Source organism: Tetrao urogallus (assembly GCF_951394365.1).
Source record: "Tetrao urogallus genome assembly, chromosome: 22".
NCBI lineage: Eukaryota > Metazoa > Chordata > Aves > Galliformes > Phasianidae > Tetrao > Tetrao urogallus.
The window spans coordinates 1,299,366-1,318,028 of NC_136835.1; the positions used below are offsets into that span (position 1 = coordinate 1,299,366).

The 18,663-nt window shown below is 54.0% G+C and overlaps 1 protein-coding gene across 1 annotated transcript in view; it reads left to right on the forward strand.

Annotated features, from left to right (window-relative positions):
• Positions 1–1,165: 1,165 nt before the first annotated feature.
• Positions 1,166–18,663, forward strand: part of DSCAML1 (DS cell adhesion molecule like 1) — a gene marked incomplete at both ends in the record, with an annotated part of 78,934 nt that continues 61,436 nt past the window's right edge. The window contains 3 exons of the mRNA XM_079545683.1: positions 1,166–1,208; positions 7,644–7,961; positions 9,687–9,833. Of these exons, the coding sequence (XP_079401809.1) occupies positions 1,166–1,208; positions 7,644–7,961; positions 9,687–9,833 (508 nt within the window). The remainder of the gene's footprint in view (positions 1,209–7,643; positions 7,962–9,686; positions 9,834–18,663) is intronic.

Consider the following 18,663-nt stretch of genomic DNA (forward strand, 5'->3'; position numbering starts at 1 on the left):
AAAATGGCCAAGGAGCTGCATTTCTAATTGTTTTTACTGAGATGTGTTTTCTTCTAAGCCTAAACAGTTTTTTTTTTTTCTTTAAAGAAGACAGTGCATATTTTTATCTATTCACTGTTGCTTCAATCTTTCTGTTTATTTCTCAACAAATTGGAGTTGAGCAGGTTGCTTTGGAAAGCAAGGAGAAACCTTTGTGATCACTCCAAGAAAAGACATTCTGAACTCCTCTAATGGTCCAGTCAAATTGGCTTTGGTGTTAGTCAATCTATTAAGCCTTGGATTAAACACACCCCAAAATACAGCATGGCCTGGTGCGTATGTGCTGGCTGGAGGGATGCTGGTGCAGTGAGGTGTACTAGGCCCTATTCTATGGGATCACTGAGTGCTGGTGCTGTTTGTCCTGTAAATCCGATTTTGTCCCTGGCTGCTAAGGGGTTTGCAGGAGGAGGAGCGCTGCCAGCCGTGTTTCAGGCACAGCACGCTGCCTTGAGGAGCAGCTCTGCAGCCGGGACACAGCTCACCCCAGGGGAAACCCTTCTGTACGAAGGTGAAGTTGAGCTTTGCAGACGATGGAGCTGCGCTCAGCTTTACGGAGCGTGACGGGCACGGCCCGGCCGCCGCTTAACCCGATCGCTCGCACCCGGCGCTGCGGGGCGGTCGGAGGTGCGGGGCGTTGCGCGCTTGCCCAGGTGTGAGCGCAGCGCCGGGCTCGGTGCGTGCCACCAGCCGGGGTGGGCAGAGGAAGGGCGCGCGCGAGCACACACCCCCTGCTTGCATAAGGGCTGGGTGTCACCAGCCGCCCTCCCAAAACGCGGCCCGGCCCGAGGAAGCGCGGGGAAGCCATGCGCTCCCTCTCGGACGCGGGGGGGGAACCGGGACGTCGCGGAGCGCTCCGGGCGAGCGGCGGGGCTCAGCTCCGGGCCGTGTCCGCCCGCGGCCGCGGAGGGGCCCGGCGGGGAGCGGGGCGCGGGGGCGGGGAGTGCGCGGGAGCCCGGCCCACCCTCCCGACGCCACTCGCCGGGAGAGGGGAGGAGGAGCGGCTGCGAGCTCGGCTCTGGGCATCTCAACCTGGCTGGCAGCGCGGCGGCAGGGAGCGCGGCACGCCGGGGGCACCGCACCGTCCGCAATTGCGCCGCACCCCGGGGCCATAGGTGCTCTTTATGGCATGTGGCTGGTAACTTTTTTCCTGCTGTACTCTTTGCGGAAAGGTACGTCCGCACGGGTTGGGCGGCGGGCTGGCGGTGGGCTCCCTCGGGCCGCGTTCGAACCCCCTCCTCCTTTTCTCCCCCCTCCCACCCATCCCTCCTCGGCTGCGCGGCGCTCCGGGACTCTCGGGCTGGCCCGGAGGAGCGCACGGTGCGGGTCGGTGCCGCTCCTGTAGGCGCCGGGACCCGCGGACCGACGGGCGCAGCATCCCCGCTCCCAGCCCTGGACGGCGGCCCCGCGGCGCTACTTCGGGGAGCTCTGTGCATCTAAGCCCGCTTTTCCGGGACTACTTAGAGCGATGTTCTAATCCCATCAGGCTGGGTAAATCCAGCGACGCTTTAAAAATCACAGCCTTCCCTCTAGGAATGTTGCATTAAGTGTAACCCAGTGGTTTGATATGAATCAGATTGGGAAGGGGGGGCCGTTGGGGGGGGGGATCGTGGGAGAAGTATGTCAAGGAGAGATGCACACTTAAAGATTAGAGATTAATTTAAAGTTGGAGATTAAGTGAATGCTATCCAAATCTATGGAGGTAATACTCTAAACCAAGTCTGCTATAGATGCAATTAAAATAGAAAGCCAAGGAGCCGCATGGAGCGCGGGCAGTTAAATCGCAGGGCGTTTGTGACAACAATCAATCGATGTTACATAAAGGAATTGCCCATTTCCAGGTCCGTGGGAATTTTTAATTGTGCTTCTCTCATCAATTACCTCTCTGGACGTCCGTCGCCACATCTGCAGACTGGGGGAAGTGCCCACCTTGTGGCAGGTGGGGGTGCCTGGGGGATATGAAATGGCATTTGCCCTAATTATCTTTTTTTTTGTTTTTTGACATTTGAGAGCAGGAGTGGAGGGGGGGAGATTTAGGAAATGAAAGAGAAATGAGGGGAGCGGAGCTGCCTCCTTCCATGAGACTTCTGCTGTCTGTTAAATTGCACATCTATCTCAGTGCTAACCCGATGAAAAATATTTACTGAGGCTTAATAGGACGTCCTGTCCGGTTGCCTGGTGATCAATTATTCCATCAATTATTAATTATGGAATAGCTGCTTTATTAGAACCGGGCTGAAACTGCGTTTGGGAGCTTTAACCAAAATTGCTTTTGTTTCGGATCTGCTGTGCTGAATGTGCCAGCGCCTGCTTTGCTTACATTTGCATTTCTAACCGTGCTACAAGGGGAAAAAAACAGAAACAAATCAGCATTGAGGACCCCACCATTCCCTGCCCCCAGCAGCCAAAATAACGAGCTGCAAAGCCAATAAACCCCGTGCCTGTTTGCAGCCCCAGCTTCTTGGAAGAAGGATCTCACCCCACAGAGCTATCTCTTCTGAGAAGTGCAAATTAAAAGCCTCCATTAGCACAACTCCTCGTGGCCTCATTTTCTCTTTATTTTTTTGGGGAGAGGAGGGGGAATAAAACATATCTTCAGTGCTGAGCAGCCTCGGTGATGGAAAGTGTTAAAGTGAAACGGTTCCAAAGAGAGGACAGCAATACAATGGGAAGTTTCATTATAATAATGGGATTAAAAAAAAAATGAATTGCTTAATGCACGATAAACCTTTCAGGCACTTAATATTTCTGGGCACCGGAGCACAGCCTTTTAATACATTCCCACTGTAGAGCAAGAGCTCAAGTAGGGGCGGAAAGCAAATGAGCGTTTGATCCAGGGGGCTGCTGGAGTTGAGGGGTGGCTGTGGCTTCTTTCTGCCCTGCTTTAGAACAAACCGAGGTGGGGAGCCCCCAGGAAGGACAGAAGGAGCTCTGTGGTGTGAGCGGTGCGCTGAGGAGCAGAGGCTTTGAGCTGGGAGATCATCTCTTGCTGGGTCTGTCCTGGTTTATTTTGGCACTAGATTTGCGCTATGCTCCGGTGTTGGGTACAGTGGACTCTGCAGCCTGCGTTTATTTTTATTTATATTTATTTTTATTTTCCCTTCCCCATCTTGGCCCTCCCCCAGCGTGGCATGGCGCTCGTTTGTCTCTGAAATGAAACATGGAAGCCTCATTAAATGCACGGAGGAGAAGGCTGCGGCGCTGAGCCCTCGCCGTGCCCGGTGTTTGTTAGCCTGCGGATAGCCAACGTTTCCCTGCACTGGGAGCCACGGTGGCAACCTGCCCAGAGCCCTTACCTGCACCTGGCGTAGGGTTAGGGCTGCTCTCGCTTTTGGATGAGAAATTGATATGGGTAACCCTATATTTCTTGGTGTTTGTTCTCTGGAGGAGCAGAGGCTGCGGGTGCCAGGGCCGTGCTGCCCAGCAGTGCATAGGGTGCCTTTCTGCTGCAGCACTTCTGCCCATCTGGTCCGGAGTGGAGTGGTGAGGAGCACTGTCCTCGTTTGAAGCAGCTGACGGAGCGAGGATAAAACTGGAAGCGTTTCTTTGTGGCAGGAATCCTTCTGACATGGCAGCGTGTGAGTGCTGAGCTGTGCCTTGGATCGCATGAAGTCATCTCACACCCAGACAAGCAGGCTGCTAACGAGTGTGGCTTCCTAGGAGGGCATGAAGGAGGAAGGGGTTTGCTTGTCGCAGTAGATACAAAGCGTGCTGTAATGAGAAGCTATGCAGTGGCTGCCTTGGGTCCAGAGTGTTTCTTGTCTTTGAAATCTCAGCTACAGCCAGCTATGTATTTATATGTTATAATGTCATCGGTTTCTCTTTCCCTGTTTGTAGATGGTTAAGAAACAAACCCAACCGTGTACCATCTGCATCTTGCCATCATCACCTGCTAGCAGAGATGTACCAAATATTTTGGAAATTCGTTTCCTGACTGCTCATAGCAGCTGCCTCTTGGAAGGGGCCATTGGGTTTCATTTCTGTGGGAGGGAAGGGAGCAAGTGCAGCTTAAAGGGAAAGGGACAAGGTGAGCGAGCTGCCTTCCTCTGGCTTGCTTTATGGACACACTTCCTCATCTCACACCTGTCGGCTGTGGGGCAGAAATCTGTGCTTAAAGCAAGTGTGCCAGCTGTGGTTTGGAAGTGAGGGGCTGCTGGCTCTGCAGGAAGGCCAGCAGTAGGCATACGTGGCCTCAGTGCCTCTCTGTCCGTTGGACCTGACCCACATGCCTGGGGGCACATTGCTGCAGCCTGTCTTAGTCACGTTGCTGATGTCCCCTTGGGTCTTGGGTGTTCTTGGAGAAGCAAGGGTGGGCTGTTAGAGGGCAGGGAGAGGTTCTGCCTGTGCTTCCTGAGCTTGTTCCCACCTCCTGGAGGAGGTTGGGAGGCTGTAGAGAGGTGATGCAGGGCTGGGGAATGCCCGTCTCCGTGCCAGCCTCCAGGGATGGGGAGGTGACAGTGACACTCTAGTGTGAAGAAGCAGGAGGTGACCATTTGTACGTTGCAGGGGCTGGGCAAATGAGTGGGAGTGCTGATCCTTCCAGGCAAGGGTTACAGCCTGCGCCTGGGTGCTGCTGCAATAGCTGGAGGTGGTTCAGGCCTTAATTTCCATGCAGATGCATTAAGGGGCAGGCAGCAGCACTCTGAGCAGGATGCACTCCCACAGGGGGTTGGAAGCTGGATTCTGCTCTAGTGTTCCCTCCTAAGGAAGGTGGCTGTGTGCTCTGGGATTGCCCTTGGGGCTGCTCTTGGTGTTTGGGGGCACCGCTCTGTGGGGATGGCTGTTCGGCTGAGGTCAGGGCTTTAAGATGGCTTGGGAAACTGCTGCTTTGGGGAGACCTCCTGCATGGGGGAGCTGTGCTGCCGGGGGGGCTGTGCACCTCCTGTGCACTGCTGCAGGTGCTGGGGCGCTTGGAGGAGCCCTGCTATGTGCATCTGACCCCATGTCTCACCATTCCTCTCCCTTCTGTGATGCTCAGAGATGTCAGTTCTTGCTCTGAGGACTCTCCCTTTGTTAGCAGAAGGATTGTTAGTGCTCTGATGGTGATGGAAGCTCCTTCCAAGCAGAGCCAAAGACTGCTCTGTGGATGGGTAGCATGGGATGGGTCTGTCCCACCTCCTGGCAGCAGGGAGGCAAGGTCAGGCCATGCCACCTACCTCAACTCCCACCCACTTCACTTTCTCCTTGAACAGGGCAGGTGTCAAATGCCCTTAATGAGGATAATAAATGAGTGGCAAGGCGGTGATTAGCCTGCTGTTCCTGGCAGAGCCTGTCACAGCTGGTGGCTGGGCAGCCCCCATGGCTCATCCAGCTCGTCTGCTTGCCTGGTGGTGATCCTGGAAGGCACCTGGAGCACTGAGCCCGAGGGGGAGCCTTGGGAATATGCTGCTGGTGGGGTGCAGTGGGTTTGCAGTTCAGCAGCTGCCTGCTCCACGGTGCTGCAAACCCTTTGCATGGCAGCAACGCGCCTGGTTGTGGCAAATAGCCCTAAACCCTCTTCGTGTGACAGGAGCAGCTCTTCCCTGTGAGGTCTGGAGGCGAGGAAGCATTGCCTCGCTGGGCTGCCATCGGGGAGGTGCTGGCATTTCTGCATGTCACTTCCATGCAGGACTCACACCTACACCTCAGCTGCCTCCTCCCAGAGCACGTGGCTGCTGACAGACCCTGGGGTCGATTTATGGCTGCTCTGCCTCAGCCACTCGTTAGAGTAAATGAGTGCATCTCGTACGGCGCGTGGCTCTGCAGTGCTGAGAGTGGCTGCGCTTCCAGAGGGAGTCGAGTTTGGAAAGTCCAGCCATCGAGGCTGGTAAATATTCCTATGGGATGATAGCAAAATGACTTTCTGCTTCCAGCTCAGTGAGAGATATTAATATTTCAATACCTCTAGGTTGTAATTTACTACAATTTAAGAAGATTGCACCTTGATGACTTCAAATGCGTGCCTCTCAGAGTGAGCCAGGCAGTGTCCGGCTGCGTGCAGGGCTTTGTGCAGCTCTGGAACCAGCAGTCTGGTGCTGTGCCTGCTTCACTGCACTTCCCCCGGCGAAACGCTTCCATGTGGGCTCCTCTGTAGCTGCCTCTTCTCCAGCTCGCGTGAATTAATGCCCTCGATATTTAGGTTAGGGTCAGCACATCTGACCAGATGTGAGCAGTGATTTCTGGTTTAAAAATATTGCGGCGCTATTTCTAAATTTTTAATCTCCCTCTTTGATTTGGAGACAGTTTTATGAAACATGGAATTAGAATGGTGCTCAATGCTAAATGGTAAAGGAGATTATCTGGATTTAACTCTATGCGTCTGTCACATAACTATTGCCAATCCCATAACTTCCATTTTCTATTAAAAATCCGTTTCCCCCTTTGACCTGAAAAAGCTTCATGGGTAATCTGAATTTCTGTTTACGAGGTATTTTTCCACTCTTTGCTCCCACCCTTCACCCTTCCAGCTCTAGCCCTCATCAGACAGGAGGATGCTTCCCCATAGGGTTGTGGCTGCACTCCCATCGCTGCTGGGCAGGGTGTAGGGTGGGTAACATCCTGCCCTGGTGCATGTCACTGGTTGGGGTGCAGTGACAGTGCTGGATCTTGCTGGCTGCCAGTCCCTTTGGTTGCTCTGTGATGCAGCTCTGTAGGTGCAGCACTTGGGAACGGGTTGATGGTTGGAGGTCTTTTCCAACCTTTGTGATTCTGCAGCTGCAGTTGGCCTTGGTGTGAGACTATAGGGCTCTGAGTAGGCAAAGGGGGAAACTTGGCCATTTTATGTGTTTTAGATGATGGTTCAGTGCAGAGCAAGATGTGGGTGCTCACACTGGGATCATAGGAACCCGGATACGGCTCTGCACAGTTTGAGGTGCTTTGGGCTTTCCTTTGTTGACCTGGCTCAGAATGAGTGGAGCGTGATGTGGGCACAGATGTGGATCTTGGTGTATTTTCCCCACCCTGTTCCTGTTCTCTTCTCCCCAAGTGAAGGAATTGGGGTCAGGGAGGTCCCCAGCGGCTCGCTGGAGCCAGCAGCATGGCACGCTCTGTGCTGGCTCTGCAGCACCACGAGTGGTGCTCCCAGGAAGAGCTATTAATACAGCGCCGAGGGCCGCTTGCTATATCTGTGTCCTTCTGCCCACGCAGAAAAATGTGGCTAAAAAAAGAAAAACGGAACTGAGTGACTGGGGGCTGCCTCGTCCTTATTTGTAGGCAGCTTTGCTCGCTGTGGTGGTAAAGGGGAGCTCGTGGTCCTGGAGTGGCAAGGGGGGTGCTGGGTGGAGAGGTCTCCTTTGCTTTTCTGCAGTGATCACGGTGTGCTGGGCGGCTCTGGGCAGTGTGAGCTGTGCTTTGGTGCAAACTCAGGGCCACCAGTGCACACACAGCCCCCATCACCGGGTAGTGGTGTGTGTGCAGAGCCTGCACTGCACATCTGAGGCTGCACGTCTGGCTGAGGAGCACCCATGCGTGGGGGCATCTGGTGGTGGTGAGATGCTCGTAGTTCCTGAGCTGTGCTTCCAGCCCCTGCCCTGATGTTCTCTCTGTGCTCCGTGGCTGGGTTCAGGTTGATCACACTGCTGAGGAGCATTGCCATCCGCACTGACCCTCAGACTCTGCTTCCTCTGCAGCTCACACTGAAGATGTTGGAACCAGCCTCTACTTTGTGAACGACTCCATCCAGCAGGTCACCTTCTCCAGCACAGTGGGGGTGGTGATCCCCTGCCCGGCCGCAGGGTCACCCAGCGCCGTCCTTCGGTGGTATTTGGCCACAGGTGACGACATCTACGATGTGCCCCACATCCGGCATGTCCATGCCAATGGGACTTTGCAGCTCTACCCCTTCTCGCCATCAGCCTTCAATAGCTTTATCCACGACAACGACTACTTCTGCACGGCGGAGAACTCGGCTGGCAAAATCAGGAGCCCGAATATCCGTGTTAAAGCAGGTAGGATCTCCCTGGGGTTTGGGGCTTGGATGCGGTGACGGCTTTTCTCGGATCTCCTGGCCTGCCCACCTGGTGTGGGGTGGTGACAGCACGCTGCTGTGCTCGGAGGAAAGCTGAGCATGGGCTGTGCTGCCCTGCTGCGAGGGCACCGATCGATGCTGCACAGCCGGAGCGCAGGGGTTGGATGAACGGGAGGCAGCTGCCAATATGTCTGTGAGCTGTGTCCTGCCTGAGCTCAGAGCAAGCTGTGTGATGCAAGTCTGCTGCTGGCACGGGGAGGGCTGCACAGTGATGGGCAGGGGCACGGCGTGTGGTTTGGGTGCAGCGATGGTGCAGCTGCATCCTTGCACCTCCCTTAAGCAGCGTAAACCATCGTGTGCAGGAGGACCTGGGACACATCCATCTGCAGCCCAGAGCCCCACCGTGTCCCACAGCCCCTCTCACACTGCTCTGTTCCCACTGGAGCATCCAGTCTAAGCACGCCAAGGCTTATTAAGCAAAGAAAAAAGGAGGAATATGGCAAAGAGCTGCTTCCAAAAGCCGTTATGGTAAATTATTGACCAGGCTGAGGAGGGCTAATAGCCCAGGAATGGCTTCATTATGTAACCTATTAAAAATGGGGCTAGCAGAGGGAACATGACAGAAGTGACTACAGGGTTTTTTTATTTTAATACCTTGTACTGCAGAGTAAATGGGTATTAACCCCCCTCCTGGAGTGAATTATTTACCAACATTAGCAGGTTACCTATAAACCACAGCTTAGTGGAGGAGGGATGGCAGCAGGTAGGGGTGCAGTAAACGTGGCTGTGCTGCATGGAGCTGACCCATCCTTGCGCCAGGGCTCTGTGAGCTCCCTTGCTGCCCAGGGCCCACATCTGTGCTATTAGCAGGTGCAATCAGTGGGCAGCATGCAGTGGGGCGATGAGCAGGGCCACCAGGATGGCCTCAGCAGTGCTATCTCCAAGCACTTTGGCTCTGGAACACTTGAAATTGGTTGAAACTTTTGTGTCCCCTTGGCTATCTTGTGTTCTCTGCTTTGTGGTGGCCATGCAGCATGAAAAGCCAATGACGGCTGTATAAAGAAAGCAAGTAAGACCCAATTAAAAATATGAGGAATTGGGAAAACTCTCAAAATATTTAGCAAAGCTAGTAGTGAGCACAGGGAGTAAATCTCTCTGGCCAATGGAAAACTGTAAACATGCTGGTCTTGATCTTAAACTGCCTTTGTGGGAACAAGCAGGTTGGCACAGCAGGGGCTGTGGGGCTGGGGTTGGGGTGCTGGGAGCAGAGCCCAGCTGGGTGCCCCCATGCTCTCTGCTGGCCTTCAAAGCCTGTGAACAAGCCCCTGCTCCATGTGATTAAGGAGGCTTTGGCCGATTATGCTGCTGCAGTGCTGGTGTCCCTTTCCGTGCAGGTTTCTTCCATTCACCCCATCAATAGCAGGGAGTTGGGGGGGCAGCAGTGCAGCTGGGGCCTGTCCTTCAGCTGGCTGCTTACCTGTGGCTGCTACCTCCCCTGCTACTGTCCAGGTGAGGTGTCACCCAGTAGCACCCAGCAATGTACCCATTCTGCTCCTGATCTCTAGCAGCAGTGCAAGGTGCCCTGACAGCCAGCAAGGTGGGAGGGGTTGGTTTTTTTGGGGGGGGAGATGAAGGATTAAAGCAAAACTAAGAAGGGTTTCCATCCAGTGCTGTCATGCCACCAACCATCTGCCCCCCTCTGCAGTTTTCAGGGAGCCGTACACCGTCCGGGTGGAGGACCAAAGGTCGATGCGTGGAAACGTGGCTGTCTTCAAGTGCCTCATCCCCTCCTCAGTGCAGGAATATGTTAGTGTTGTGTCCTGGGAAAAAGACACCGTTTCTATCATCCCAGGTAAGAGAGACAGCTGCTTGGGAAGCGCCGTGTTCCTTGGAATACCTGACCTGCTTGGTCGTGTTGGGCTGGCTCTTGTGGAGGATGGCTTTTGGTGCTGCCAAAGCCAAGGCTTTTATTGGGGACCATCCTGTGGCTTCACACCGGAGAGGCCCGGTGGTGTGAGCAGATGTGGTGTGTTATTGTCTCCGGTGATGGTGATGCTCTGTGCATTGCTGAGCTTGTGGCTTCTGTCCCGGTGTCTGCTGCCTGCCTGAGCCATCTCACCCCCATGGCTGTGTGGCACCTTGCACTGGGTCAGCAGGAGATGTCCCATGCTATCCCCATCCTGACCTGCAGCTGGTTGGTTTCCCTGGTTTTTGAATGGCACAGAGTCAGTTTTCCAGTTTCTTGACTTGAAAATGGCATTGTGCATCTCTTTCTTCTCCTGGCACCTGGCAGCCACGTGGCCACCCTGGCAGGATGTGCTCCCACCAGTGTGACACAGGGGGACAGCAGCACCCAACCTTTTGCAGGGACCCTTGGGCAGTTCCCCATGGCTTTTGATACCCCATGAAAGCAGGGAGGCTCTGAAAGCAGGGTCATGCCCCAGCAGGTCCCCTGTGTGGGATACAACCTCCCAGGCCTGGTGTGGGCAAGCAGGGGATGCTGCTGAATATGTTGTGCTGGGTCCTGCCAGGCTGTCACAGGCTCAGGAGCAGCACAGGGCTGTGGCAGGTGCTGTGTGGGGCCACCAGTGTCCCTGTGTGCCGGGGTGACCTCCTGGCTTCCTCCCTGGCTATATTGATGGCTGTGCTGGCTGCCTGGTGCAGCGTGGGTGAGCTGGTAGTAAAGTAATCAATGCTTCTTTCCCCAGGGGATCCAGAAAGAATTAAAGGATTTTGCCCAAAGTGAGCACTCGGTGCTTGATATTTGCTCACAGGTCAATAAGTCCTGCTGCTCCCCCAGGGCCACATAGGCTATGCTGTGCCCAGGGGCTGCCACCAGCGGGGGATGGATGAGGGGACATCCCAGTGCCAGCTGCTGACCATGCATGGGAGGGGATTTGCTCTAATCCGCCTTGCGGGGCTGTTTCCTAAGGAGCTTAAGGAGCAGAGTGCTTCACCTGGAAGGGGATGAGCAGCCTTCCAGAGGGCTGTGGTGGCATCTCTGGGTGCAGACCAGCTGCTGACTCAATGCTCCCCTATGGCTGGAATGGGGATGGACGTTGGGAGGCAGCACTCCTTCCACTGTTGGGGCTTTGTAGGGTCTGTGAGGTGACACCTGGGAGCTGTGCTGGAGCATCAAGGGCGCATATCTCTACCGACCCCTGTGCCAATCCTGGTGCTGGCACCAAGCCCACGCCGGGCTGTGGAGCTGGGGCGAGGAGCCAGCTCCCTGCCGTGGTCAGGGCTCCAGCCCAGTGCCCCTCCTCCCCAGCACTGACCCACTTCTGACAGTCTCAGGATGAAATATTGCATGAGACTCCTCTCTCCGTGGTCTTCCCTGGGCAGGAGCTGGGAAGGACGCTGCTCATTGATGGGCAGCTGCTCTGTGTCTGCAGCAGCCTTGTGCCTGGAAAGGGAGATTTCTGTTTAGCAAACAGTCTTCTTGAGTACAAACCTGTGTAAGCATCTTTCTGGTGTTTCAGGAGGTTTTGCAGCATCATGGAAATGCCTTCAGCAGCAGTTGTTGCTCAGGAGGAGCACTGTTCCCTGATGGGCTAGCTTGGTGCATAGTGGCTTCTGGTGCTGCTCTTCTGCTTTGGGTGCTCCCAGTGGTGCTGGAGACCCTGGGGATGGCAGGGTGCTCTGATGGATTTGTGCTGTGCAGTGGAGTTGCAGGAGCAGAGCAGTGTCTGTGCTCTGTGTGAGCAACAGCAGTGCATTGCCCACCCAAGCACCCATGCACACACATGATCTCAGCCAGGCCTGCTCCCAAGCTCACTGCTGCAGTGGATTTTTTTTTTTTTTAAATATGATGATTTAATTAGAGTGGAACAATTTTAACATTCTAAAGCAATAATTACCCTAAAGACAGAACATACAAATTGTGTTACAGTGCGGAGTCGACACAAGCAAGCGTGTTTTGCTGTTGGATTACAAATATAGTATCTGCCTGGAGCTGATTTTTTATTGCTCTTGCTAGAACTGGTGCTGGCTTTGCTGTTACCAAACCGTGGTCTCCCCTTGGAATGGGGGGAGTAATTCCTGCTCATGCCCATCGTCTCCTGCTGCTGTGCCCTGTGCTCTCTGTGCTCCTTTAGTGCTGCTCTCAGCGGTGCAGTGCTGCTTTCTGAGAGCTCTGCCTGACTTCTCTCCTCCAGTTCCTCCATGTGTGCCTTCTCAGGAGCTCCTACTGGGTTAATTTTGGGTGAGATCTTGAAACAGTGGTGGAGCAGTGCCTCGTGTCTGTGTCGCGCTGCTGCAGGAGGGACTTTGGTGCTGACTCGCGTGGTTTGGTTCACTTGGCAATGCTGTAACTTACCCTGAAATCAAAGATAAATTCTTTATGGAAGGTTATCCTGCACATAAATCATCATTAGTGCGGCTCATTTTTGTTTAATGCCTACCTAACGGTGCCGTAGTCTAAAAATGTGTGTTTAGTGAAGTCAAGGGTTGCGGAGAAATTATAGGGTTTTCAAAAAGCCATTTGCTTTGCTGGTGCTCGCGTCCAAATCAATCTTGCTGTTCGTTCTCAGCCTGGTAGCACACGTGCAGCAGCACTCTCAGTGCTCTGGCGTGGAACGTGGGCTCGTGCTTATTCAGATAAAGCAGCAGCGCTCGCGGATCTGGGGGCTGCGTGCAAGATTTGCGCTTCACACCGAGGCTGTGATTTCAAACTCTGTTGCTATTGATGAATCTTGATGTATCCTTGGGGGTGGGGTGGGAGGAGGACCGGGGAGGATGCAGCGGAGCAGCGTGCTTCCGTGTGCCTCTCCCTTCCCTGGAGGGAAACGGGGAGAAGCTGCTGCCCTGAGCGGAGCAAATGGCTCTATTAAAGTGCCGGGTAACGCGAGGTCTGGCAGCACGCGGGCTGGATTTGTCAGAGGAACTGTTGCATCCGTGACCGGAGCTGCCTTGGCGTCACCGTGCTCCAGTTGTTGTGACACAGAAATGGAAATGCGTGGCGCTGGCGCGTCCTCTCTGCAGGTGTTGCCTGATGGGAAGGGATTTCAGCAGGGCTGGGCGTGCAGCCGTCCTGGGGGCTGTGCGGTGACGCAGGCAGTGAGCTGAAGATGCTGGAATGGGTTGGTGAGGAGCAGTCAGCCCTTCTGCAGCAGAGAGCTCCCTGCTGTGCTTGGTGACTTTTCCAAAACCTTGCTTCCAAACGAGGCACGTGTGTATGTTGGGTGGCCATGAAGTCCTTCCTCTGGAAGCCAACACGCGGAGTTCCGTGCCAGAACCATGGAAAGAAATGATCTGTTCTGCAAAGTTTGAACGGTTTTCTGTGAACATTTTTGTTTGGAATGTAGGAAACATCTTCTAAGGTCTTTTTCAATCCACGCCGTTCTATGATTCTATGGAGCACCTATGCTGATCTGGTGGTGCTGGCTCAGATATGAGCTTAAATCAAGTATCCTTTGCCATGCTGTGCCCAAGTCTATGGATGGGATTCTCGAGCTCATCTCACAGACCTTTCAGTGATGCAGAGAATAAAATAGTAGCAGCTTTCGGGTGATTAAATACATCCATCTGCCCCAAAGATGTAGGCTCTACTCTGCTGTACCTGGCAGCATCTGCCCCACACTGCATTTCTCTCTAAAATGTTGGAGTGCAGCTATGCACAAATCCTGCTTTACTCTGTCTCCAAGCACAGTGAGCCCAGAGGCACAGCGTGGGGCTGCCAGCAGTTCAGCCCAATGGTGTGCATGGGTGCAATGCTCTGCATGCTGTGGGATGGGGCAGCTGATCCCCGAGGCGTGGATAGCAGGCCAGGGGAGCGAAGCGTTGTCCTTTGGCCAATGGACTTGTTCTGAGGGGTATCAAGCTCCTGGAGAAAAGCTGGGATAGAATTGATGTGGTGAGTTGAAAGGCAGTCCTTGTGTGTGTGCTCATCCTCTGTGGGATGGTTTGGGGGCTGGAGATACGTTGCTGAGGATGGTCACCACATCTTGGAAAAGACCTCTAAGGTGACCGAGTCCAACCATCAACCCATCCCCACCGTGTCCCCAAGTGCCACATCTCCATGGTTCTTTAGCACCTCCAGGGACAGAGATTCTGTCAAATAGCCATCTCCCAGTGAATGCTGAAGGCCGGCTCCAAAGATTCCTGAAGTTTTGCATCAGAAATTGTGGGGAAACCTGATCTCCTCCCTCCCTGTGTTGCTGGAAGTTTGGAGTCTTCGTGCCATCGGGGTGGGATGTGCCAGCTCCTGCTATGGAGCAGAGCCACCAGGAAAGCTCTGCTGGCATCTGTGTGAATGCCCACAGCTTTTTAGGGAGAAACACAGAGAAGTAATTCAATTGGTGCCTCTGAGCCCCTCCCAAACCTCTCCCTGGTGTGGGATAGACCCTTGGCAGAGGAGTTTCATGGGGTGTTCTACTTCTGATTGAACACATAGAAGCTCAGGCTGTTTGAGAGCCTGTGGTGGCAATATGTAGGCATGCTGGGACCTGAGGGCACTCTGGAGTCACCCCAACTTTATGGGATGCCCACACTGGAGGGGAAGGGATGGAGGCTGCTGCGCCACCTGTCTCTGCAGTGGGCACGGAGTGGGGCTGGCACCCATCTCACGGGCAGCAGGAAGCCAGGCTGTGACCGGTGGGCACGAGGTGCCCTTTTCACTTGAATTTCATAGCGCTGTGGAGCAGCCTGATGTGATTCAGCTGAGCGTGGTCCTGCCCTCCCCTGGCTGGGGGTGCTGTGGAACCTTTTCCTCTGTCGGTCCCAAGATCTCCCAAAGTGTCCCGGTGTCCCCCCGCCCCTCGCACCCTCTCTGGCTGCGACATGTGCCCAGACCTGTTACAGAGGGAAGGAGCTCCAGGCGTTATTCTCACCAAGTGGGGTGAGATTCTGTCTGAAATCATTTCATCCTTCCCCAGAGACTTGGCGTGAATTTTATCTAATCGCCATGGCAACAGATAAAAAAAGGTGTGAGCACATCTCCTTTTGCTGTGATAATTCAGATTTATATATTCAGATCAGATTGGAGTTAGAGATTTTAAAAGGAGCAGATGCAGCAGAAGGTGTGACTGCAAATAATGTGGCGAGAACGTTTGATGCTCCTGCCCTTTAAGAGGGGAGAGCGCTTTCCTGCAGGATTTTTTTTCTTTTTTTTTTTTCTGGAATATAATTATTCCATCAAATCCACTTTAACAAGGACTCATTATAGCCCTGATAATGCAGAGTCACGTTGGAGACGATCTCACACACATGCACGCACGCACACAAGAAGACTGAAACGAGTCAATAAGATGCATGTGAATAGAGAGGTGAGCACCTACTGCTTCCAGCTGTGCCCGTGCTGCGGTGGGCACTGGTGGCAGTGCTGTGGTTGCAGCGTGCCCATCCCTGCAGCTATGTCCTCCTCTGCCACGAGCTCCAGTTTTGCAGAGCGAGTTTGGCTGCCAACCTCACCTCCTGTGCAGCAGATCTCAGCTGCTGATGTTGCAGTGAGAATTGCCTGGAACTGCGGGAGCTCAGCCCGTTCTGCAGGAAATCTCTGTGCCGCTTTGGCTGCGCTGTTGGAGCACTTCTCTCCTGCAGAAGCTCCATCTGAGGTCAGAGTGAGGAGGTCCCTGGCTGCTGAGGGTGTAGAGCGGAGGGCTGCCTGTGGAGAGAAGGTGCTGTTGGTTCAGCATGCGGCATCCCAACCCTATGTGCCAGCCCTGTGTGATGTCCTTGCCCTCTCCAAGCCCTGTGGGTGGTGGAGCACGAGCCAAGTGCAGCACAGTGAACTCCACGGGTTGAAATAGAAGTGTCCATGTTGGAGCTGCCATCTCTGCACGCCTGTGCGTGTAAATCTGCTACTGCTCGAGGAGCTGTGGTGCTCAGGGAATGGATGAGCAGTGCACGGAGGCTGGGTGGATGGCTGTACACCTCTGTCTGACACCTCACTGCTGTGCTCCGGCCCCACATCTGCCTCCAGCACTGACATCTCAGGGCTCAGGCTGAGCTTCCAGGTGTGGAAGGCTCTGCTGGTATGAAGATGCCTGAGATCCCTCGAAGCCCAGGAGGGTCGGGCACAGAGCCTGGAATGCTGCTGGGAATGGAGGATGAGCACGGGTGAGCTCCACCTTACTGGGAATGCCTGAGCACTTAGTGCTGGTGCTGTTCTTGGTGTGGGGGATGGGATGAGTGATGTGCAGTGGGGAGAGGAGCAGGAAATGAATGGAAGAATGTTCTGCTGGTGGCAGCAGGGCATGCTGCATGGACTCAAGTCCCAGGGTGGCTCTGAACAGGTTTAGTTCCAGTTGTGCCCTGAATTGCAGATTGTGATTTTGCAGAAGATTTCCAAGAAGCCAAGGGGAGAAGCAAAGCCCTCTGCAGTGCCATGGGAGAGAGGAGTCTGCTGTCTGCCACTCAAAAGACGTTTGCCAAATTGTAATGCTTCTGTGCATTTTGGAGGCATTGCTGCTGAAGCAGAGTTGCAATCCTTTGGGGTCTGGAGCTCTACAATGCGCTGAGTCACCTCAGGACAAGACTGTGGAACCCTTTTGGGTTGGATTTGCTGCCATCTCCCTGAATGTCCTCAGGCCAGCTTTGGGGAATGTTTGGAGGGAAGGGGTTTGCTGCACCAGCTGTTTATTGGCATGATCAGATGCTCCGCCTCAATATTTTCCTTTTAATTGTTATCTAATGGAATGAGGATGGTGTTGGTTGTGCCCTGTGACCCTGAGGTCTCCAGAGGAGCTGCACCTCCCAGGGCAGCGTGCCTACAATTGCTGCAGCACTGCAATCATGGTGTGCAAACCGTGCAGGTCAGAGCTCTTCTCAAACCATGTTCTCGTAAGCTTCAGCCCTTGGGGCTGTGTTGGGCTGGGGAGAAGAAAACCCACAGCTGCGTGCTGCCGAGCTCATCCCTGCCCTGTGCCATCACTGCTGACACAGCCACTGGGGTGGCTGACACGTGTGGGGACGAGGATGTGACCACGTCGGGGTGCAGGAGCCTCTTGCTGCCCCTGGGAGCTGCAGGGTTGCTGCTGGGGTTGTGCTGCTTCCTCCTCCTCCTTCTCCTCCTCCTCCCCGCGCATCCACAGATGCAGAAACAATCGCGGTCATTATTCCTACCATGGTGACAGTGACAGTGGCAGAGATGCCAGCTTCCTCACACAGACGGCTTTATTTCATCTCCTCTGTTTTTCAAAGCCTCTTTCATTTTGTATGAGGAGACAGATGTGAAGGGCTGCGGGCTGATAAATTCTGCTGTCTTATGAAAAGAGAGGGTGGGTTTGTGTTGTGGGTGCTCCTCTCCCTCCCACCCCAGCCCCCTTCCAGCAGCGTTTTGCTGCAGAGGATGCTCCCTCCTGCTGGTGTGGGATGCAGGGATTTGGTGGACGGGGCTGCGTGATGGCAAAGACCTCTAAGATCATCAAGTCTGACCTTCAACCCACCCCCACCATGCCCAATGAACCATGTCCTTCAGTGCCACATCTCCATGTTTTTGGACAGTGACCTGCCTCTCTCCTTGAAACACATTGCAGCGCCTGGCCCTGCTACTCTCAGAGAGACCCATGCTGCAAATTTGCCAGCAAGGAGCTGACCTCAGTAAGGGCCAAGCCTTTCTGTGGCATTGCAGCCTCCATCTCCTCTTTGAAACGTGCCAGGATCGTGGTGATGCTGGCGCTGCCCGCAGCCCTCGCGCCTGCTCCGGTGACACTCCTTCCAGTTTAAAAATAAATTGCTCCATCTTTAATTGCGGTTTAAATAACTGCTTCATTTTTATTTAAATGTGGCTCTGTAAGGCTCGGAGAACAATTAGGAGAAAATACAGGGCATTGCTCTGGTGCATATGTTCAAGCATATAATTATATATATATATATTATTTTATTATACTGATGTTTGCCGAATCTGGAAGAAGATCTCATTGTTCCTCCTGACGCAGTCACGCACAAGAGCTGTGCATGCGCCAGGCGCTTTAGGCCTCCATTGCAGCAGCTGTGCACCCGAGGTGGGCTCCTCAGCCCTCCCATGGGTGCTGGGATGGATGCACAAAACCATGCAGTAGTTTGCAGCCCCATGGCACGTTGTTTGTGGTATGAGCAAGGCGTGCTGCTTCCATCCCAGCCCATCGCTGGTGCTCTTCCCAAGGCTTTTGGTAGCCCCTGCTGCCAAGTGCTGCTATTGCACCTCCGCCACTGGGGAGAGCTTGTGCTTTTTGGTGAGGAATGGTAGGGAAGGGCCAATAAATGACTTCTGGGTGTTGGGTGAAACCTCCGCGAGGCTCTAAGTGACCCTCTCGCAAGCGAGCTGGAGTATAAATCTCATTCAGAGTCGATAGGCGTTAGGTTCCTACGTGCTCGACACAGCTGAAATGCCGCTCGTTGGAGGGCTGCGGGGGGACCGTATGTGGTCTGGCAGCTCGGAGCCGATCACTCAGAGGTGCTGTGCGTGGTGACAGAGCCGCTCGCAGTAAACAAGCTGCTGCCCCTTTGGATCGGTGACAGTTTTTTAACCATTTATTAAAACGGCGATGAGCTCTTCTTGGAAATGGAATCTTAATAGCGAGCGTGGCAGAGATTTTTCACAGATGGCAGCACTGCCAAGAGCAGGCATTCAAGAAAACATTCATCAAAAACATTCATTTCTTTCAAAAAGAAATTGACGTTTATAGCGTAGACAAATTTGGGACTCATTTGATTTGCCTTTCAGTTCCTGAATTTTTAGAGGTCACATTTTTCTGCACCTT